The 21830-nt window shown below is 54.4% G+C and overlaps 2 protein-coding genes across 4 annotated transcripts; one reads left to right on the forward strand and one right to left on the reverse strand.

Annotated features, from left to right (window-relative positions):
* Positions 1-836: 836 nt before the first annotated feature.
* On the reverse strand, positions 837-10342 carry USHBP1 (USH1 protein network component harmonin binding protein 1). Its single transcript, XM_043586932.1, is given in 13 exon segments — positions 837-1102; positions 1382-1504; positions 1705-1811; positions 2778-2999; positions 3546-3795; positions 4491-4664; positions 4912-5052; positions 5219-5355; positions 5527-5652; positions 8907-9194; positions 9196-9346; positions 9563-9711; positions 9803-10342. Coding segments are annotated over 13 exon segments (2112 nt in total). The 5' UTR covers positions 9857-10342; the 3' UTR covers positions 837-912.
* Positions 10343-13262: 2920 nt separating this feature from the next.
* BABAM1 (BRISC and BRCA1 A complex member 1) lies at positions 13263-21356 on the forward strand. 3 transcript variants are annotated; one of them, XM_043586933.1, is made up of 10 exons: positions 13263-13333; positions 13614-13657; positions 15157-15517; positions 16253-16311; positions 16990-17110; positions 17194-17272; positions 18480-18504; positions 19741-19870; positions 20059-20145; positions 20870-21356. In XM_043586933.1, the coding sequence occupies exons 3-10, from the start codon at positions 15218-15220 to the stop codon at positions 21071-21073; spliced, it is 1005 nt and encodes a 334-aa protein (XP_043442868.1). In that variant the 5' UTR covers positions 13263-13333; positions 13614-13657; positions 15157-15217; the 3' UTR covers positions 21074-21356. The 3 variants fall into 3 exon arrangements, with proteins under 3 accessions (XP_043442868.1, XP_043442869.1, XP_043442870.1); XM_043586934.1 differs by having other exon boundaries at positions 15205-15517; XM_043586935.1 differs by lacking the exons at positions 13263-13333; positions 13614-13657 and adding an exon at positions 14859-15046 and having other exon boundaries at positions 15128-15517.
* Positions 21357-21830: the final 474 nt, after the last annotated feature.

Raw genomic sequence — 21830 nt, forward strand, 5'->3', positions numbered from 1 at the left:
ACAGGTGTGGGCTGGGAATCACCACCACCAGGCTGGGGATGAAAACCTTCCCAATCCGCGGCTTGGGTTTCAGCCTTTAGCCAGGAGGGGAATAGCTGGCCAGTAATCTGGCTGGCCGGTCTCACCTAAGCCCCCTCTCCAGGAGGTGTGGCCTATTCAAACGACATGCTAATTAGCTGCCTGCAATTAACCTGACACTAACAGCTCCCAACGCCCGCAGGTGAAAGCTGGCATTTAGCCAGGCCAGGGGCCTTCCAGTCCCTGAAGGGCGAGATGTGCCTCCCTGCCCACCCTTGTGTGCCCTCTCTTAGTTAGTCCTTGTCCCTGAGTTACCACTTACAGGTTTTTGCTTTTGCTGTGCCCCCAACCCCAAAGCCCTTTATCTTACTTAGCTCCGTATTCTTTGAATACAAGTTCCAAAGCCCTCTGATTCCTCCTCCACCTTTGGGAGCGATTACTCTTCCAGCAAATTTTCTACACCCTGAACCCATAGGCCCTCAGTCTTCCTTCTGAGATGTGGGCCTTTTCCTCTTGGGAGCATCTGCCAGGCCAAACCCAGCATCTCCCCGTGAACCTCTCCCAGGGCTTCTGGAGGCAGCTGAGTGTTGGCATTTCAGTTCTGGCAATGTAGCCTCACTGACCCCTGAATCCTTGAGCCAGCCCTAGGTCTGTCATGACCTCTGGCATGATCCCGCTGACGTATCACATTCACATGCCACGTGGTGCCAAAGACCTGGAGCCCTTCCCAAATGCCCAGCCACCCCTCCATCAGGTTCCAGACGCCCAAGTGTCCCATCCCACCCAACAGGTCCCGACATTCAAGGTCACACATGATATAGTATCACTCCAGGACAGTTTATGATGTGGCCTGCCCTAATTGTCTGGTACACCCAGACACAGCCAGAATGGGGCCTACAGAAAGGTCTCTCCCAGCCGGGGAGGTGGACAAGACGGTCTGGGCCTCCCCAGCGCCCTTACGGTGGCTTCTAGCACTTCCAATTCCTCTGCCTGTCGAACCTCCATTAGTGCCACCTGCTGTTCCAGCTTCCTCCGCTGCTCTTCCTGCTTCCGGTGGGCACCTCGGAAGGCCAGGACCAGGGCACTGGAGGGGATGAGTAGGCTGAGCCAGGAAACAGCCCCCCCCCCCACCAAATCAGGAGCTATGTGTTCCCAGCACCAGACGGGAGCTCTCTGAGCCTGAGTTTTCCTGGGGTCCCGTTCAGAAAGGGGCTGGCAAACACTGGGTATCGGGGGAGGCATGGGATGGATTGGACCTGCCACCTACCTTACAGGGGAAGGCTGCAGGCCAGAGAGAGCCAGGGACACTTCTGAGGTCACGGGGCGGGGAGTGGGGGGGAGAGTACAGGGAAGGGAGACCCACCTGTGAGCCTTGCATAAATCGTTGTTCAGCTCCGCACTCTGAGCACGTCTGGCTCGCCCCTTCTGAGCCACCTGTTCCAGTTCCTCCCGCAGAGACTGCAGCTGCTCCCGCAGGCTCAGGGCCCTGGTGCAGGGGTGAGGAGAGAGGAGCTCATGGCCAGAGCCAATCCAGTCTTCCTTCCCTCCACCTACCCACCTGTATTCCCAGGTGAACACACCTGTATGCAGATGCATGCCCCGCCCTCTGCGGCACACAGTGCCCCTGGGGATTCTCACATAGACCCGCCCAACCCATCCGTCCCAGCCCGGGACCCAGACACACACCGGTGAAGTGACGCTGCTAGTTCCTGGGCTAGAATCTCTGGGCCCTGCGCTTTGCCCGCCTGGCCTCCATCAATGCCCCTGCTGCCACCAAGAACGGCTGGAGGGCCCTGTGGGAGGCAGAAGGGAGGAAAGTGACATTGGCTCAGGTGGAGCGTGTGTTCAGCCCAGGCCGGACGTTGAAGTCACCCAGGCTGTGGCAGCCACAGCCCCTGCCCTCACGAAGCCCCCAGTCTGATGAGAAACCCTAATTAGGACAAAATGACTCCCTAACGGGGAGTCTCATCTGGAGGCAGGTGATACCTGAGCACAGACCTGCAAGAGATCATGGGCTTAATTAGACAAAGAGGGAGATGCCCAGTGTTCCTGGCGGGGGCACAGCACCTACAAAGGCTTGGAGGTAGCAGAGACGATCCAAAGGAGGGTTCTATAAGCTGCTGAAGGCTTTAAGCAGAGGACAGATATGATTAGATAGGAAGGGGCAAAAGGGAAGTCCTCAGGGTGGAAGCTAGAGCCAAAAATTTAAGAAGACACGAAGCATGGGCTGGGGCTGTTGGAGTGGCGATGCCGCCAGAGTATGAACAACCCTGGGGGTGGGAAGCAGGAGGTACAGGTTTGAGTGGAAGACGCTAAACGCCTTGGGGCTTATTGGGCTCCAGACCTTCAGAGAAAACAAAACAAAACAAAAACCCAAAGTACAGGTATGAACTTTGACATGCATTTTTTTTTAACGTTTATTTATTTTTAAGAGAGAGACGGAGCGGGAGCAAAGAGGGAAGCAGCAGAGACAGGGGGAGACACAGAATCGGAAGCAGGCTCCGGGTCCTGAGCTGTCAGCACAGAGCCTGATGTGGGGCTTGAACCCATGCGCCATGAGATCATGACCTGAGCTGAAGTTGGACGCTTAACCGACTGAGCCAGCCAGGCTCCCCTAAACTTTGACATGCGCTCTAACCGTTCAACACATTTCTTTGTGCAGAAATGCAAGCCGAGGCTCAGAGGAGTCTGGGATTGACCAGGGCCACATAGCCAGCAGTATATGGCTATCCCCACCAGGTCCAGGAAGGGCCACTCACCTGAGACGACTCCTCTTCGTCTCCACTGCTCCCGCCTCCACTGCTGTCCCCACCACTACTGTTGGCCCCACCGGTCCGGAGCTGTGCCTGTTCCCACCGCAGCTGCTCTAGCAGGAGCACATGGGCTGGGCCCTGGGCCCGGAGGGCAGCCTCCTTCAGCTCCAGACCCCGCTTCTCCCGCCTCATCAACTGTAGCCGCAGCATCAGTTCTGCCAGAGTCTCCTGAGAGAACAAGAAGTGGGCAGAGAATTTGGGCCTCTGGGATCTGGGGAAACTGAGGGCCCAGGAGGCACCCAGTGAGGACTGGTCAGGCAAGAACTCAAACCGTCACCATGATCTTGTATGGTGGGAACTATCATCTCCTAAAAACGACAGCTATAGAAATCGTCGTTCAGAGAGCACAAATATCTTAGACGAGGTCAAGTGGCATCTCAGGAAGGGTCTGGAGTTTCTCCAACTCTAGAACCTCAGATCTTTCATGCCAGGGTATAAACCTCAGACTATGTCCCCCTGCCACCATCTCCTTTCCATAGGAAGGCAATTTGGGAAAGCTACATTCAGAATCTTCTGAGACACTGAATTCCAGAAGACAAAGTCCTATTCATCCCTCAAAATCCCAGGCTCCAATTCCCTTCCCTCCAGGAAGTCTGCCCCCAGCCAGGTAGAACTCTCCTTTGCTACTTGGTCCCCCAATCCTCCCTCTAAGCCTCAGCAAAGGGCTTTGTCCCACCAGAAAAGACCGACACGGTGCCCGCTGCCCATGTGTACCCGTGTGGCCGCCAGGTCCCGCTGGATCTGCATCTTCTCCAACCGGGGTAGGACTGGGCCAGGCTGGGTCCCCAGAATGGCCTGCACCATGGCCTCCGCATGGGGCACAGCGGGCATGGGTGCCAAGGTTGGGCCAGGCTCTGGGGGAATCTTCACCAGAGCACGGCGCTCCTGGAGACGCTGGACATAGCCCCAGAGCTGGGTAGCCAGCTCCTGTGGTGTGGGCCGATCCACACTGCTGCCCTCAGGGCTACAGGAAACGGAAGAGGAGTCTAATGTCAACACTTGTGGCCATAGTTGTGTTAACTTCATGCCAACCCTGGTGGGCTTTGCCTTCTTCCATCTTATGGACCGTGATGGATTCTATGCCGTCTGTGGTGAGTGCTGTTATACCAACATGGCGGACACACAATATAAACCCCAATGGGCACCATTATTCATCAAGACAATGTAGTGAACACCATCGTGTCAATGATTACTGTTGCTCATGCCATCGTAGTGGAAGCCACCACACCAACTCAATAAGCCCTATCACTTATGCCAACATGATGGATGCCATCACGCCAACACAATAGGTACCATTGCTCAGCTGGCCGACTCTATTTGGCAACATCATGCTAACCCCCACGCATACCAGCATCAAGCCAACCCCATTAAACACCATCATGCCAGTTCTAATCAGTAGGCACCGTCATCCATCAACAAGCCATCCTGGTGGGTCCTATACCAACCCCAGTGGCTGTCAACCACCCATGCCAACTTTCTTGAGTAGCCACCAGCCAGCTCTACTCGGGTCTCATGCCAACCAACCACAGAGAGCCCCTACACCAACTTTGCTGGGCACGGCCAGGCCAAACCCCAACACGAAGCCAGCTGTGGGAGGCCCATTCTCTAATAAGAACCCCACTCACTGGCCCTCCCAGTTCTCAAGGTTCCCAGGGGTACCTTGGCTGTGGATTCCGTGGTGCCCCTCCATCCATGGCAGCCTCCTCGTGTGCCAGCAGCCTCTGCGCCTCCTTCTCAGCCACCTCCAGGTCCCTCATAGGGGCTTCCTCTCTTGCTCCTGAATCTGCCTCCCGGAGAGTGAGCAGGACTCCATACGCCTCCTCACAGTGCTCACTGTGAGACACTGATTCTGAGTGCTCTGGGACACCTGGCTCCATCTTGCGTGGGTGACGTCCCCACTTGCTCCTTCACTTCGTCCCCCAGCCCCCACCCCTGGGAGCATGTAAACTCCTTCAGCACCCTGGGACTAAGGGGGAAAGTGCTTTCCTGCAAGGGCCCTGACTCTCTCTGGGATGGGGGTTCCTCCTGAGTGTGCCCATTCCCTTCCACACCAGTGATAACATGGGTGGGATGCACTGACCTGTACTGCAAGGCCAGACGCAGGGCTGTGGCTTCAGCCTCCCGCTGGCCCAGCTGCATGCTGAGGGCTTCACACCGGCCCTTGTACCCCTGCAGCACAGCTGACAGCAGATGGTTGAAACACTTGAGCTTCTCGATGCTCCTGCCTCCGAAGTTAGGGAAGGGGGGACGTGAGAGGCCCCGCAGGGCAGCCAGGACCCAACTGACTGCCATCCTCCTCCCCACTCCATTCCAGCTCCAGACTGGGGCTTATAGGCCAGCTGGGAAGGAAGCGGTGCCCTTACGAGCTCAGCACGGGTGGCCCTTACCCCTGGAGCTGTTCCATCTGGCTTTCCATGATGCGCACCTCGGGGGCGAGGGGTTGAGTGCGGAGAGGCCCAAACATCTGAGTGCTGGAATCACTCCGGAGGCGCCGGAGCAGGGGGTGAGCCAGGGAGAAGGGGTCCTGCCAGAAAGAGGTTACTTGATTCACCCGGATTGTCATTGAGAGCCCAGAATCACGGATTTAGGCCTTTTGCAAGCCCAGAAGCTACTGGATTGCATGACCAGGATTTCAGTCTCACTGCTCCAAATCCCACAGATCTCAAGATTGTGGTTTTGAGCTTCCCACACTCACCTGAGTCCCCCAGGGCTCTTCATCTACCCCAGAACTGCTGGAGCCACTGCCCGAGCCACCTGCTTGGCCACGGGAGGGAAGTGGAAAGGGCTCCAACCTCATCAGGGAATCCTGGAGCTCCTGGACCTGGGGGTGGGTGGGAAAGGAGGATGGAGTAGGTTAGGCCGGAGACTCCAACCACCCACAGCACCCCCCCCCTTTTTTTTTTAAGTTTATTTATTTTGAGAGAGAGAGAGAGAGAGCACATTCGTGCATGGGAGAGTCAGAAAGAGAGGAAGAGAGACAGAGAATTCCAAGCAGGCACTGCACTGCCAACACAGAGCCCAACGTGGGGTTCAATCTCACCAACCACGAGGTTGTGACCTGAGCCAAAGTCAAGAGTTGGGCGCTTAGCGGACTGACCCCCTGTGGCCCAGTCCTCCTTAAGAAGTGTTCCTGGGAGAGGTGCCTGGGTGGCTCAGTCAGTTAACCATCCAACCTCAGCTCAGGTCACGATCTCACAGCTGGTGAGTTCAACCCCCATGTTGGGCTCTGAGCCATCAGCACAGAGCCTGGAGCCTGCTTCAGATTCTGTGTTTCCTTCTCTCTCTGCCCCTCCTTCGCTCACATGTCCCCGTGCGTGCACTCTCTTTCAAAAATAAATAAACATTAAAAAAAAAAAAAGAAAGAAAAGAAAAGAATTAAGGATAGAACTATCACACGATTAGCTATTCCACTTCTGGGTATTTGTGTGAAGAAAATGAAAAAAGTAATTGGAAAAGATATCTGTGCCCCTATGTTCACTGCAGCCCAGGCGATCATTAGCAGATGAATGGCTAAAGAGCTGGTGTATAAACAGTGGAATAGTATTTGGCCTTAAAAAAGGAGGGGTGTCTGGCTGACTCAGTCAGTGGAGCCTGTGACTCTTGGTCTCAGGGTGGTGAGTTTGAGCTCCACGTTGGGTCAAGATATTATGTAAAAATAAAACCCTTTTTTAAAAAAAATATACATTTTTTAATGTTGATTTTTGAGAGAGAGAGAGTCGGGAAGGGGCAGGGAGAGAGAGAGACACACACACACACAGAATCCGAAGCAGGCTCCAGGCTCTGAGCTGTCAGCACAGAGCGGGATGCAGGGCTCGAACCCATGAACTATGAGACCATGACCTGAGCCAAAGTCAGATGCTTAACCGACTGAGCCACCCAGGTGCCCCTCCTTTTTTTAAAAAAAATTATTTATTTTTGAGACAGAGAGAAACAGAGCATGAGCATGGCAGGGGCAGAGAGGGAGACACAGAATCCGAGGCAGGCTCCAGGCTCCGAGCTGTCAGCACAGAGCCCGATGCAGGGCTCGAACTCATGAACCGAGAGACCATGACCTGAGCCAAAGTCGCTTAACCAACTGAGCCACCCAGGCGCCCCCCCCCTTTTTTAAGAGAGCAAACAAACAGGGAAGAGGGGCAGAGGGAGGGAGAGAGAGAAAGTCTTAAGCAGGCTCCATGCTGAGCATGATCCCAAGACCCCAGGATCATGACCTGAGCTGAAATCAAGAATGGGACGCTCAACTGACTGAGCCACCCAGGTGGCCCTAAAAATAAAATCTTAAAAAGAAGAAGAAGAAGAAGAAGAAGAAGAAGGAAATCTTGCTATTTGCAACAACATGGATGGACCTTGAGGGCATTATGCTAAGTGAAATAAGTCAGACAGAGAAAGGCAAATACTTCATGACCCCACTTCTATGTGAAATCGCAAACAAAAGAAGACGGAACATCAAACTCACTGATCCAGAGATCAGAGGGGTGGCTGCCAGAGGTGGTGGGGGTGGGGAGAGGAATGTGGAGGGGGGATTTTCTTTCCCAGCCAGGAAGTGGGCCCCACCCCTCAGGCTGGGCTCTGGCAGTCCCACATCTTGCCACCGGGTCCTGCCAGAGTTGAGGACCTGTTTCCCACGATCCCTTTCAGCCACATGGCTTTAGATTGCATCCACATGCTAAAGAGGCCCAAATGTGTTTCTCCTACCCTGACATCTTCCCTGAGCTCCGGACTCAGACACAGAACTGTCTCTTTGATGGCCCCACATGGGTGGCTCATGGGTGCCTGGTGCTCGTTAGGACCCAAACAGCTTCTGGTCCCCCTCCCACCACACCTGCCCCTCCTGCAGCATCCCCATTTCTCGTCTCCAGCCCCGCGGGCTCCCAAACCAGGACTTGTCCTCAACCCTTCTCTAGCTTTCAGACCCAAACCTGCCAGCAACACCTTCCACACCACCCAGTATCTGCCCACTTCGGGCCGCGTCCACAATTTCCACCATCTGGTGTCTGGACCAGTGCCTCCTGGATCTCCAGGAGTCCGCCCTCGCCCCTCCCACAGGCTGTTCCCCCCGTGGCCACCAGAAGGCGCCTGTGAACGCACCATCAGGTCCCGCTCCTTTTTGCTCAGAAAAATCCTCCGGGATCCCCGCGGGCTCAGAGAGCGAAAGCTCAACTCCCAGCATCCCCAAGACCCTGTAAATCTGCCCCCATCACCAGCCTGCCCTCCCCTTGGCCTCTTCACAGTTCCTTTTTTTTTTTTTAATTTTTTAAATGTTTTATTTATTTTTGAGACCGAGAGAGACAGAGCATGAGCGAGGGAGGGGCCGAGAGAGAGGGAGACCCAGAATCCCAAGCAGGCTCCAGGCTCTGAGCTGTCAGCACAAGGGCCCCACGCGGGGCTCAAACCCACCTATGGTGAGATCATGACCTGAGCTGAAGTCGGACGCCCAACCCACTGAGCCACCCAGGCGCCCCTCCTCTCATTTCCTTGAATCACACTCCTGCCCCAGGGAGAGGGTTCCTGCTCTGCCTGGCATGCTCTTTCCCCAGATCCTTGCATGGCTCCTCCCTTACCTCCTCATTCAAGTGTCACCTGCTCAGGGGGTATCTCTGAGCACCTGAACTAAGAAGACAAGGGAGTTTTATTTACTCAGGGCCCAGCAGTCCATGCTCTACGAAAGTTTTTCTTTTTTTCTTTTTTTAAGTTTATTTCGTTTGATTTTTATTCTTAATTTTAAAAAAGCGGGGCTCGAACTCACCGGCACCCCTAAATGGGTATTCATTTTTGAGAGGGAGCATGCGTGTGCACGAGTGGAGGAGGTGCAGAGAGAGAGAGAGAGAGAGAGAGAGAGAGAGAGAGGATCCGAAGCAGGCTCTGTGCCGACAGCAGAGAACCCAGTGCGGGGCTCGAACTCATGAACCTGTGAGATCATGATCTGAGCTGAAGTTGGTCACTCAACCGACTGAACCACCCAGAAGCCCCTCCATAAAAGTTTTTCTAAGGAGCTAATGATTGAACGTTGCCTATGCCAGGCGCACCCCCCACCCCCCTTAGACAGAGAGCTCTGGGAGGCAGAGCTCCCCCACTCACCTCCCTCTGCAACGTCTCCTTTTCAGCCTGGATGGCCTGCACGGAGGCCTGCACGCGAATCAGCTCCTCTTCTCGGCTGCCCAGGGCCAATCGCAGCCAGGCATTCCTCTCTGCCAGGCGGGCTGCCTCCCTCTGGCAAGCCCCTGCCCCCTCCTCCTCCAAGCAGGGCTTTGGTCCTGCCTCACTTCTGTCCTCTGCCTCCACAGGCCCAGGACAGCTTGGGGGCCGGCGGTGCCAGGCCGCGGCAGCAGCCTCCAGCGAGCTCAGGGCATGCTGGAGAATCTGAAAACACATCAGAGGCTCCAGGCCTGGGGGGGACCAGCTCCCCGGGCCGTGGGGCTACATCTGTGGCCTGGTGGCCTTCCTCTGCAGGCCCATGGGGTCCCTTGAGAGATGGGGCCGGTCCTCTGTTAGAGTTCTCTTCAGCCTCTTTGGTGGGCCTGTGGTCAGGTGAGACAAGGAAGATTCTGGAAATGGGGTCATCTGGGGTGGCTAACTCACGGGGGGCTGTATTATCCAGGGCCTCGAAAGTTGGGCTGACGGGGACAATGGGAAGCTATGGCATGTGTGTGAGCAAGGGAGGAACACGGGCGGACCTAGGGGTAGGGAAATTGTACCAGAGCTAGAGTGGGGAGCACAGACCAAGTGGGCCTTACCTGCCCCCCAAGCCCTGCCCCCTGGCCTCTGCCTCTGGCCCCAGCAGCTTTGGCTTGAAGCTCTCCTGAGATGGCACAGGGCCCGGCTCCGAACTCCCGCCGGCTGCCTCGGCCTCCTCTGAACTCTCTGCCACAGGATCCAGCTCCCCCTGAAAATGACCCACGGGACCAAGCTCTGAAGCCAGGCAGGGCTGTGAGCGGCCCCAAAGAGCCGGGTGTGGCAGGGAGGGGAGCACTTACAGGTGGAGCGTGCCTCCCTCGCCGGCTTCGGGGTCGTGTGGCCCGGGCACTCATTGCTGTCCAGAAGTCAGTCCTCTGGGTCTAACTTCTTCCTCTCCCCCTAAAACCACCGCCTGATCTCAGCTCTTGTCCTGGCTGTCCTGGGTAGCCTTAATTTCTTCTTCTGTGAAATGGGCATTGATTTCCTCCCTTCGGAAGGGATCTTGGGTTATCGATGTTGATTTGGCGCATTTGAATGCCTCCCTTGACAGGCAGCTCACTATCTCCAAAAATTGTTCTGACCTCCTCTTCTCCTCTGCCTCCTTTATCTTTCACTCCCTCTGTGCTCCCCAGTCTGGGCCTGGCTTAACAACTTCAAGAGTCACTTCTCCTCCCCAGGGCTCTTTTGAGCCAGAGGCCCCAATCTTGGGATTGGGTCCCCTCAGCCTGCTCAAATTCTAGTCCTCTGTGCCTCTGGGAGCACCTTGGTCAGCAGGCCAAATCCCTGGACATTCTTGGGGTAGCTCTGACCACTGCCTGCTGAGACCTGGGCTGGCCAAGGCTGGCTCGGGAGGGGCCAGGAAACAGGAAGCCCCCTCCCCTGGTCATGTGACTTGTTATTGTGCTGTTTCCTCCTCAAGGGCATCAGCTTCCTCCAGTCCCATCAGCTGGGGACACGTGTCCGGCTCCTGAGGTGTCAGCTACTCCTCACCTCAGCCTCTGATCTCGAGTCTCCTCCACCTCTGAGCCTCAGTTTTCTTATCTGGAAAATGTGTGCAGGGAGGGGGGGCAGTAATTATAGCATTTTCCTACGATGTCGTGGAAATTTTAACAAGCAATTTGCACATGGCCAAGCATCATCCAGGAACTGAATTGTAATATTTCCACTTGTTCCCTACCTCCCTGGCCCTCCCATCCCTGCTTTCTCTGCCAGCTGCCGTTTCTCCTGTGTAAATGTTGGATTCCTCAGAGCCCGGATAGTCCCTACATCCTGTCCATTTTCCCTGCATCTGTCTCTAAAGGCCCTCCTCATCTCCATCCATAATAAGAGCCCAAGCCTCTCCCCTCCCACCTGGATGCCAGCCCAGCTCCCTCCCTGGACTCTCCAGCCACCCCTCCACTCCCTTCCCTACCCAAGTCCCAGAGACAGAGACGTCATTGTTCACCTCCTCTGCTCACACACCATCCATGACTCCCCATTGCCCTTGGGAAATATTTCAAGCTCTTCTACCTGGCTTTCGAGGCCCTTAACAATTATGCCTGCTGCCTGCACCCTTGTATACTCCATGCTTTAGCCACGATGACCCCCCTCTCCTCTGTAAACAGTCGAAGGTTCACAATCCTTATACCCCAGGACCTTTGGTTATGCTGTAATCTCTGCCTGAAACACCCTTCCTTGGGGGCACCCAGGCACATTGAAATCTGTGCTCTTAGCCTCTGCTCCAGCCATATTAACCTGTTTAAAGGCTCTGCCACTCCAAAGTTCTTGCAAGCCTCCGGATCTTGGCGAAGGTGGTTCCTTCTTTCCGGAATGCCCTTCATTCTCTTGTTTTTCTGGCAAGTTCTCCATTCTTGAAGACTCAGCTTACATAGCTCCACCTGGATGTCAATCACTGGAGCCTGGCTTATGAGGGCAGGTTTAACTGACCCTTTTACAGACACACACACACACACACACACACACACACACACAGAAACTGATGCTCGTGGTTTTTGTTTTTTTTTTTTAAGTTTGTTTATTTATTTTCAGAGAGTGCAAGCAGGGGAGGAGCAGAGAGAGAGGGAGAGAGAGAGAGAATCCCAAGCAGGCTCTGCACTGTCAGTGAGGAGTTCGACACCGGGCTCAAAGAACTCACAAACCATGAGATCATGATCTGAGCTGAAATCAAGAGTCTGACGCTTAGGAGAAAAAAAAAAAAAAAAAAAAGTCTGACACCTAACCAACTGACCCACCCAGGCGCTCCTCAAAGCGTGTTTTTCCTTTTAATTTTTTAATGTTTATTTATTTTTGAGAGAGAGAGTGAAACAGAGCACAAGTGGGTGAGGGGCCGAGAGAGAGAGACAGACAGAATATGAAGCAGGCTCCAAGCTCTGAGCTGTCAGCACAGAGCCCAACGCGGGGCTGGAACCCACAAACTGAGATATGACCTGAGCCGAAGTTGGACGCTTAACCGACTGAGCCACCCAGGCGCCCCCCTTTAAAGTGGGTTTTAGGGGGCGCCTGGGTGGCTCAGTCGGTTAAGCGTCCGACTTCGGCTCGGGTCACGATCTCACGGTCCGTGAGTTCGAGCCCCGCGTCGGGCTCTGGGCTGATGGCTCAGAGCCTGGAGCCTGCTTCCGATTCTGTGTCTCCCTCTCTCTCTGACCCTCCCCCGTTCATGCTCTGTCTCTCTCTGTCTCAAAAATAAATAAACATTAAAAAAAAATTTTTTTAATAAAAAAAAAAATAAAGTGGGTTTTAGGGGCGCCTGGGTGGCGCAGTCGGTTAAGCGTCCGACTTCAGCCAGGTCACGATCTCGCGGTCCGTGAGTTCGAGCCCCGCGTCGGGCTCTGGGCTGATGGCTCAGAGCCTGGAGCCTGTTTCCGATTCTGTGTCTCCCTCTCTCTCTGCCCCTCCCCCGTTCATGCTCTGTATCTCTCTGTCCCAAAAATAAATAAACGTTGAAAAAAAATTAAAAAAAAAAATAAAGTGGGTTTTAAATTGTTTGGGGGTGGGGTGCCTGGGTGGCTCAGCTGGTTAAGCATCCAACTTGATTTTGGCTCAGGTCATGATCTTACGGTTCATGAGATGGAGCCCCATTCCAGCTCTGCTCTGACACTGCAGAGACTCCTTGGGATTCTCTCTCTCTCCCTCCCTCTCTCTCTCTCTCTCTCTCCAAATAAATGAATAAACATCTTAAAAAGTACAAAGAAAAGCAAATGACAATCTTTTTTAAAAAATGGTTATGGGGGTAAGAGGAGGAGTGCGCATGAAGAAGAAAGGGTGGTTTGAAATAGTTTGGGCTCAAAGGTCTGTAGAATAAGGAACAGAATTAAGTAACTGGGAAGGGCCTGGCGCCTGGGCCACGCCCACCTCGGTCCGCAAAAAACCCGCCCCTCATTGAGGGCTAGGTCAGCTCCACAAATCACCCATCAGCCCCACCTCGTCTTCTAAATCCCGCCCAAGTCACCTGTGTTCGGTTTATCACATCGCAAGTGGCCTTCTCCCTCCCTGTGAGCCGACTCTATTGAAAGCCCCACTTCACTAGGCCCTGTTCCAGCCTATCAGGGTAGAAGCGCTGACCAGTGTACCTGATTCGGCCAGAAACATAAAAGCTCTGGCTATTCTTCCTTTAACCAATCACATTCCAAGCCCCACCCCCTAGCACAGCCCCAGCCTATCAGCTTTCAAGGCTCACCAGCCTTCCCCTGTTCGGCCGTCCGCTCGCCTGACGGCTTGCTGGACTACATTTCCCAGGAGGCGTCGCGCCCGCGTCGCACTACTTCCGGGCTGCGAAAGATGGCGGCTTCCTAGCCAGCGCTCGACTGAGTTGGAGGGAGGCTCCGGCTACGGTGAGAAGCGGTTGGGTGCTTGCGGTCCAGTCCCTAGAGGTCCAGCCCTAGCCTTTCCTGAGGCTTCCGCCTTCAGCTCTGGTATCTCCTGCAGTTTTCTGGTTTCTCGTCCATCTGTCTTGCTGAAGCTAAAGCATTGTTTTCCTTAGAGATTGTGGGGGTTGCAAGGCGCATAGAGACCACAGGGACATCAGCCCACACCCATGCCCAGACAGGGAAACTGTTGGTGTCCATCCTCAGGGACTTTTAACACCTAGATTCTTGCCCTTCCTTTGTGCAGACACCCTCTAGACAGCCCACTGTCCCCTGGAGAGGAACCCAGAGGTAATTATTATTACTATTTAATTATTTTTCTTTGTCCTTTTTTTTTTTTTTTTTTTTAAGGGGGCACCTGGGTGGCTCAGTCGGTTGAGCCTCCCACTCTTGATTTCGGCTTAGGTCATGATCTCTTGGTTCACGAGATCAGGCCCTACGACCGGCTCCGTGCTGAATGTAGCATCCACTTGTGATTCTCTGTCTCCCCGTCTCTTTCCCTCTCTCTCTCTCTGCTCCTCCCCCTCCTCTCTCTCAAAATAGATAAATAAACCTTTTTTTAAAAAAGATTTTAGTTTTAAGTAATCGCTCCACCCAGCGTGGGTCCCCAGCCCACAACCCCAAGATCAAGAGTGCACGCTCTACCCACTGAGCCAGCCAGGCCCACCCCAGCTAATTATTCTCTTCACCTTTTAAAAAAAATTTTTTTTTTCAACGTTTATTTATTTTTGGGACAGAGAGAGACAGAGCATGAACGGGGGAGGGGCAGAGAGAGAGGGAGACACAGAATCGGAAACAGGCTCCAGGCTCTGAGCCATCAGCCCAGAGCCTGACGCGGGGCTCGAACTCACGGACCGCGAGATCGTGACCTGGCTGAAGTCGGACGCTTAACCGACTGCGCCACCCAGGCGCCCCGAATTATTCTCTTCACCTTAAAATGAAAACTGTCAGTTATTTTACCAGCAAAAAGAGGTTTGGGAGTAGCAGAGGATTGCAATGCAGAATACAGGAGCTATAGCAAAACCTTAGGCAAGCCCAGAACAAAGGAGAGGAGTGCTCTTTTATAGAGGAAAGGGAAATTGGGAGGGCTGTTAAAACCCCCAAATCCATCCGAGTACACTGGGAATTTGCAGTTTAGTGGCTTTTCACTGGCTAAGTTATGACAGTCTGTCATTGGCTGGGCTGTTGGCCAGGCACTGAGAAAACCTTTCATTTTCTTGCAGGGTTAGTAAAATACAGTCTTCCTGTTGGGAATGCGAGGTCTCTCTCTTGAGGTTGGGGTCTACGTTTGGAGTAGCGCGTGAGAGCGCCCCCTTTTGGCTTCTGCACTCCATTTTAAATGAAGTTTCCTGTATTCAGTTTCCCACAGGCATAGCTGGACCCAGGTGGGCAGAGATACAGCTGCCATTCTCTGGGTGAGCAGCACTTCAGGAGGGCTGCTTGGAGGCAAAAGAGACTCCTGGCAGCTCTTGACTTCTGCCCTCCTAGCTCTGCAACTCTAACGAATCCCTCTTCCCTAATGGCACTATTGGAAGTCCCAGAGATGCCCCTGACTGACCTGTGTTGGGTCATGTCGCATCTCTGAGCCATTCGTGGTGGCCAGCATTGTTCATTGGCCAAGGAGAGGGGCGGGGTTATCTCTGCAGAAAAAATGGGAGATCGTTACCTGAAGTCAGAGTGGATGCCCGGCACCCATTCCACAGATGAGGAAACTGAGGCCAGAGAGGAGTGAGTTTTACAGTCATTAGGCAGTTCGTGCCACGTCCTGCCCAGTAACCAAATGTTTTTAAAACCCCTAAGGGGAGGAACCTGGCTTCCCCCAACCCTACTCCATCCAGCCACTCAGGGGCCATGGAGGTGGCAGAGCCCAGCAGCCCCACTGAGGAAGAGGAGGAAGAGGAGGAGGAAGAGGAAGAGGAAGAGTCTGCGGAGCCCAGGCCCCGTACACGCTCCAATCCTGAGGGGGCTGAGGACCGGGCACTGGGGGCCCAGGCCAGCGTGGGCAGCCGCAGCGAGGGTGAGGGTGAGGCGGCCAGTGCTGACGATGGGACTCCCAATCCTCCCGGAGCTGGCCCCAAGCCCTGGCAGGTGCCCCCAACAGCCCCCGAAGTCCAGGTGCGGACGCCAAGGGTCAACTGTCCAGAGAAGGTGGTAAGTGTGGGGCTTGGCCTGTGGCTACGAGGTGTTAGGGAACCGTAGGTTTAACATTCTTGCCTTTTGGGAGTCACTCTGCAAACAGTCACTTCGTAGGCGTTTTCTAGAGCTGCCACAACAAATTACCACAGGCTGGATGACTTAGCACAACAGAAATCTATCCTCTCACTATTCTGGAGGCCAGAAGTCTGATATCAAGGTATGCGTAGGGCCATACTCCCTCTGGAGGCTGTAGGGAAAGATCCTTCCTTGCCTCTTCCGGTCCTTGGGGGCTCCACACATTCCTTGGCTTGTGGCCACATCCCTCCAATCTCTGTCTTTCACACAGCCTTCCTGTCTGTTGGAGTCTTGTTTCTCTTATAAGGACACTTATTGAATTAGGATCTTTATCTTATCTCAAGACCTTTGTCTTCGTTCCATCAGCAAATACCCTAATTTCAAAACAAGTCACATTCTTATAGGGCGTGTCTTTGTGGGGGATGGGACTCAATTCAACCCGCTATACCAGACATTCGCTGGCTCATTGATGCCCTCATAAACCCGGACTCCTAGGCTAGTTTCCCCTGAACTGCTATCTTCCAAAGTAGATTGCTTGGCTGAGAACTGGGGCGGGTCCATCATACCACCTTTTCAGACAGAGCTGCTTAGAGAGGGCCCCTGCTGTGCGGGCCAGGGGGGGAGGGTGTTAATGTCCAGGCACAGTGCCATCACCTCCCTCCAACCTTCTTGCAGATCATCTGCCTGGACCTGTCAGAAGAAATGTCGCTGTCAAAGCTGGAGTCCTTCAATGGGTGAGAGGAGCATTTGGGGGCTTGAATACGCAGCCGTGGCTTGGGGCTGAGCCCAGAAGACTCAGGGCTTCCTCTCTGAGACCCACACAGCTTGGCCTGGCTTGGGGCTCGGCGCCATCAGAGTAGCAATGACACCTGATAACAATAGAGCACAGCCCGTCAGGGCTCTGTTTCAAGCATGTGAGAGCTGTCATGTGCCACCCACGTCACAGCAATGACTCAGAAGCTCTGAGAAGTAAAGTGACTTGCTCAAGACCTCACAGCGAAAAGGCAGAGCCAGGATTCAGACCCAAGCCTAGCTGACCCCGAAGCCTGTGGCTTGAGCAACTGAGTCTCTGTGGGGCTGGGTGGCAGGGCCTGGATGGGGTCTAAGGAGTCCTGGGGGATATTGAGGACAAGCCTGCCTTCCCCTCACTGCTTTCCCTAAACATCTGTGGCCGAGTGAAAGTCTGGGGGAGACCTCATGCGGATCCATTGTGAGACCCAGGCTGGCCAGAGGAAGCCATTTGGAGAGGGCAGAGGCTGGAGAGGGGTGCCTGGGCTCTGCCTCCTCCCCGCGGCAATACCTGGGCCTCCAGTGCCTAATCCTGGAATTAGCGGAGGGTTCCCTAGGATTGGCAGGTGAGGAGACACCCTCCAGGCCAGGAGGCCTTGCCTTAACTCTCTCTGCCTCCCCAGCTCCAAAACCAACGCCCTCAACGTCTCCCAGAAGATGATTGAGATGTTTGTGCGGACAAAACACAAGATCGACAAGAGTCACGAATTCGCACTGGTGGTGGTGAATGATGACATCGCCTGGGTGAGGCTGGGGCAGGGATCGGGGCGCCTAGGGGCTCCCCGGGGGTGGGGAAGTACCTCGCTGAGGCTTGTGCTTCCCCACAGCTGTCCGGCCTGACCTCTGATCCCCGCGAACTCTGCAGTTGCCTCTATGACCTAGAGACGGCTTCCTGCTCCACCTTTGGTATCCTTCCAGGCAGGGTGCCCTGTGGCGGGGGCTGGGCTGTTCCGTTGTCTTGGAACCCCCAGAAGTCCGGCTCAAGTCCAGACCCCAGTTGTGTCACTACAAACTTGGGCAAGTAGCCTTGAACCTCAGTGTTTTCATCCCTCTGTAAAACGGGAGGCACAAAACCTTCTTCCCCCTAGGGTTGCCGTTAAGGTAACGTGTGTGTATTTTTGAGAGAGAGAGCACGCGCGAGCAGGGGACTAGCAGAGGGAGAGAGGGAGACCCAGGATCCGAAGCAGCCTCCAGGCTCCGAGCTGTCAGCACAGAGCCCGACGCGGGGCTCGAACTCACGAACCGCGCAATCAAGATCTGAGCCGAAGTCGGACGTTCAACCGACGGAGCCACCCAGGCTCCCCTGCTGTTAAAGTCATAATACAGAAAAGAAGAAAAAGGAAAAAAAAAGCTGATTTAGACTCTAGATGTCAAAACCACACTCGTGGTGTGGAGCATTCTGTGCAGGACCAAGTATACAGTTGGTGCTCAATAAATGGCAATACGTGACTGAAAAGTCATAATCACTATTATAACTCCCCCAACCTGGGCACATTTTATGTTAATTTGAACACAAAAGGCTCACATGCAGCCCAAAACTCAGATAGAAAATAAGTTAGAAAACAATGCTGTGGGGCGCCTGGGTGGCTCAGTCGGTTAAGCGTCCGCCTTCGGCTCAGGCCATGATCTCGCGATTCGTGAGTTCGAGCCCCGCGTCGGGCTCTGTGCTGACAGCTCAGAGTCTGGAGCCTGCTTCGGATTCTGTGTCTTCCTCTCTCTCTGCCCTTCCCCTGCTCACGCTCTCTCTCTCTCTTTCAATAATAAATAAATAAATGTTTAAAAAAAAAAAGAAAACAATGCTGAGTGTTAGGAGGTAGGGAATGGGGACACCCCACCCACGGCTCTCATTGTGAGGACAGCTGCCCTGGCTGGGAGGGAAAGAGGAACTTTGAGTCACCCAGGGTTTTCAGGGCATCCAGTGCTGGCTTTCTGTTTTGTGATCTATGCTGAGGGAAAACAGGCTCAGACAGGGCAAGTGACTGGGCCAGGGTCACACAGCATGTCTCCTGCACAGTGGTACCCAGCAGGTGTGAAGGTGCTTAGGCTCTCCTGTCACCAGGATGATGCTCTGCCCATGCTCTGCCACCAGCCTTCTCCTTAGCATCCCTGCCAGATCTGGAAGGTCTCTTCAGCCTCATGTAAGTACTGCCTTCCCCTCATCTCGCCTTCCATTTTAGTCTGCGACGGCCCTGAGGTCCCCCATACCGTTGTTCTAATCCAGGGGGCAGCAAAGTGTCCGTAAAGGGCCAGACAGGAAACATTTCCGGCTTTGCAGGCCATGTGGTCTCTGTCACAGTGACTCTGATTCTGCTGGAGTAATCTGAAACCGGTCACAAACCATTACCTATCCCAAGCGGCTGTGGCCGTGTACCAAAAAAACTTTACTGATGAACACTGGACTTTGAATTTCATGTCATTTCCACGCGTCGCAAAATGTTCTACTTTTGAATTTTTCCCCCAGCCCTTTAAAAACGTAAAAACCAAGTTTAGCTTATGGGTCCTAGTAGTCCAACCCCTGTTTTCTCCAGCCCCCTAAAATGGGTATGGACCTTGTCTTGCCTCTTCCGTCGTGATTAACCTGGTACAACTGTCTCAGCAAACTGCCAGTGAAGCCGTCCTGTAAATACTCAGTGGAAGTCATGCTGGATCAAAGGGGTGTGTATTTTTAACCTGCTAGGCTCTGCCAGAGAACCTTCCCGGGAAACCAGCCCTGTGGACCTCCCCCGGCACTGGGGTTGTTTGCGCTGCTGAAGGTTCTGTCTGATGGTGGCAAGAGGCCACCTGTTGCTTTCGCTGTGGTTTTCCCTGAGCCTTTTTTTTCATTCATTTGTAAGCCAGTCAGTGTTCCTACAGTGATTTGTCTGTTGGTCCCCTTTGCCTATCTTCCTAGGGAGGTGTCAGCTTTTTTCTTATTAATGATCAGATTTGCTTTTCACATATTAAAGACATCAGCCCTCTGTCTGCCTAATGCCCTCTGCCTAACGTGAGATCCAGCTGTGGCCGATGGGGGACCTTGGTGCTAACCTAGCAGATAAGATTGGGTCCCTGCCTTAGAGTCTTCTGGCTTGGTGGGACAGGTACACCTGAGGTCAGCAATGCGGGGGTGGGGGGGGATGTTCAGGATCGTGAGGGTGGTCAGAGCAGGCTCCAGCTTTGGGGTCAACGAAGTCTCCCTGATAGAGCAGGAGAGGTCAGGCAGAAGGGTGAGGCTGGGGAGGCAGAAGGAACAACATGTGGGAAGGCTCAGAGGCAGCAGTGAACTTGGGAAGGGTCATGTGGGGCTTTGCATGCCCATTGAAGGCCTGGGCTCTCTGAGGGTGACAAGAAGGGCGGATCCCAGTGCTCTGACCTGTCCCCCACCCTCCATTATGCAGCCAGCAGAAGACTGAGCTGCCAGTCACGGAGAATGTGCAGACAATTCCGCCCCCATACGTGGTCCGCACCATCCTGGTCTATAGCCGTCCGCCCTGCCAGCCCCAGTTCTCCCTGACGGAGCCCATGAAGGTGAGTGAGGCCCGGGAGAGGGAGGGATATATGCAGCCAGCAGAGTGGTGGCTAGGCACGAGGAGGGACTTCCTGATCACGAGAGCTGGGTGCCTATAGGCAGGTTCCCAGAGTCCAGGACAGAAGCTGGGGAACTGTCGTAGGGGCATGGGGTGACTCGAGCCCTGAAGGCTGCTGTTCTGCTGCAGAAAATGTTCCAGTGCCCGTATTTCTTCTTCGATGTTGTTTACATCCACAATGGCGCCGACGAGAAAGAGGAGGAAATGAGCTGGAAGGTGAGAGGCCGTTGTGCGTGTGGGTGGCAGGTCGGTGTAGATGGGGTGTCTCAGAACCCCCCTGCCCTGGGCCTTGGGAATCCCACCTCCATCTTGCAGCCCTGGAGCCCTGGCCGTGCTGGGTGTGGTCATTTAGTCATTCCACAACCATTTCTGCCTGGCTGCCGTGAGCTAGCGGGGGCCGTTGCGACGGTGGCCCCTTGAGCACATAGGGTCCTGCCCCCCTCATCCTTAGCTTCTCCTGCTTCTCTCTTTCTGCCTTTGCTCTCACGGGGCCCCGTGCTTGGAGCACCCTTCCCTCCCTGCTTCCCAGGCCCTGCTGGTCCTTTATATCCCAGCCCTGACCTAGCTGTAGGACCTTGAATAGGCTGTTTCCCTCTGAGCCTCAGTTTACCCAACTGTGAACAGGTGGAGTTGAGACTGGCTCCTACTGCTGCCTCGGCACCCAGACCAAAAGTCTCTGTTCGTCAGGGATGATTAGCGTGGGGGCTGGCGGTAGTCTGCACCCAACTGTGCTTCTCCAGGCCTGAGACCTCCTGGAGTCCCTAACACTGGGTGGGTGGCAGGGAACATCTGCTGACTGTGGGAATGCTTTCTTTCTGGCAAACGCCTCTTCATCCTTCGGAACCTATCTCTGATGCCCCCTCCTCAGGGAAGCCCTCCAGGGGCAGAGAGGGTCCGTCAGGGGAACCTCTGCCTGAACAGCCCCTCTCTGGCCCCACAGGACATGTTTGCCTTCATGGGCAGCCTGGATACCAAGGGGACCAGCTACAAGTATGAGGTGGCACTGGCTGGGCCAGCCCTTGAGCTGCACAACTGTATGGCTAAGCTGCTGGCTCACCCACTGCAGCGGCCCTGCCAGAGTCACGCCTCCTACAGCCTGCTGGAGGAGGACGATGAAGCCACTGAGGTTGAAGCCACTGTCTGAACCATCCCCGTGCCTCTCAGCCTTCCTGTGCAGCGAAACCCTTGGCTTGGAGAATGGTTCTCAAACCAGGCTCTGTGGCACCCTGATGGGGAGGGTTCCAGGAGGCTCCCGGGGCACCTGGGGGCCCTGGCAAGAAACTCAAGATTCCAGGAAGCATCCCAGGGACCCTGGGCACCCATTCCCGGTGTTTTCCAGCCCACATCCCGTCGCCAGTTTGTGAACTGTAATTTTTGTTCTTCTTTGTGTGTTTTGATCATCAAAGTAAAAATCTGAGAATCCCTAACCCAGCTCCACAACAGTTACCTTGTGTTCTGGGATCTTTTTGGTTGCAAGTGACAGAAAACCTACCCACTGAACAGAAGGGAGTGGCCAGGTTCTTGTAGACAAAGAGCGAAGTGCAGCTTCAGGCCAGGCTGCATTCACTTGTTGAGACAATAATGCCACTGGGGTGGGCCAAACTGTCTTGCGTGATTGGAGTTCAGTGTGCCCTGCTCTTCTCCCAAACCATGGAAAGGGATGTGATGGCTGTGACTGTTCCCCAAACTACAGCCCAGGTGAAGCAAGGGCTCCCAACACCTCCATGTGACTGGTCTTGCCTGGGTTAGGTAACCTTACAGTTGGGCCAGTCGTGGGCCAGAGTTGTGAGATGCTCCGGTTGGCCATGCCTCTGTTCTGCCACGGGATTACTGCTCTTTCAAGAAATAATAGGGGTTTTTTCCAGAGAAAGGGAGACCAGAGACACACAACAGGTCTACGA

Source organism: Prionailurus bengalensis, chromosome A2, assembly GCF_016509475.1.
Source record: "Prionailurus bengalensis isolate Pbe53 chromosome A2, Fcat_Pben_1.1_paternal_pri, whole genome shotgun sequence".
Taxonomy (NCBI): Eukaryota; Metazoa; Chordata; class Mammalia; order Carnivora; family Felidae; genus Prionailurus; species Prionailurus bengalensis.

Bases quoted from the DNA above. Each gene is read 5' to 3' on its own strand.
- BABAM1 (XM_043586933.1), top strand. From the start codon at position 15,218: ATGGAGGTGGCAGAGCCCAGCAGCCCCACTGAGGAAGAGGAGGAAGAG. The intron at 18,505-19,740 runs GTAAGTACTGCC...TCCATTATGCAG, and splicing joins GAAGGTCTCTTCAGCCTCAT to CCAGCAGAAGACTGAGCTGC. The intron at 19,871-20,058 runs GTGAGTGAGGCC...GTTCTGCTGCAG, and splicing joins CCCTGACGGAGCCCATGAAG to AAAATGTTCCAGTGCCCGTA.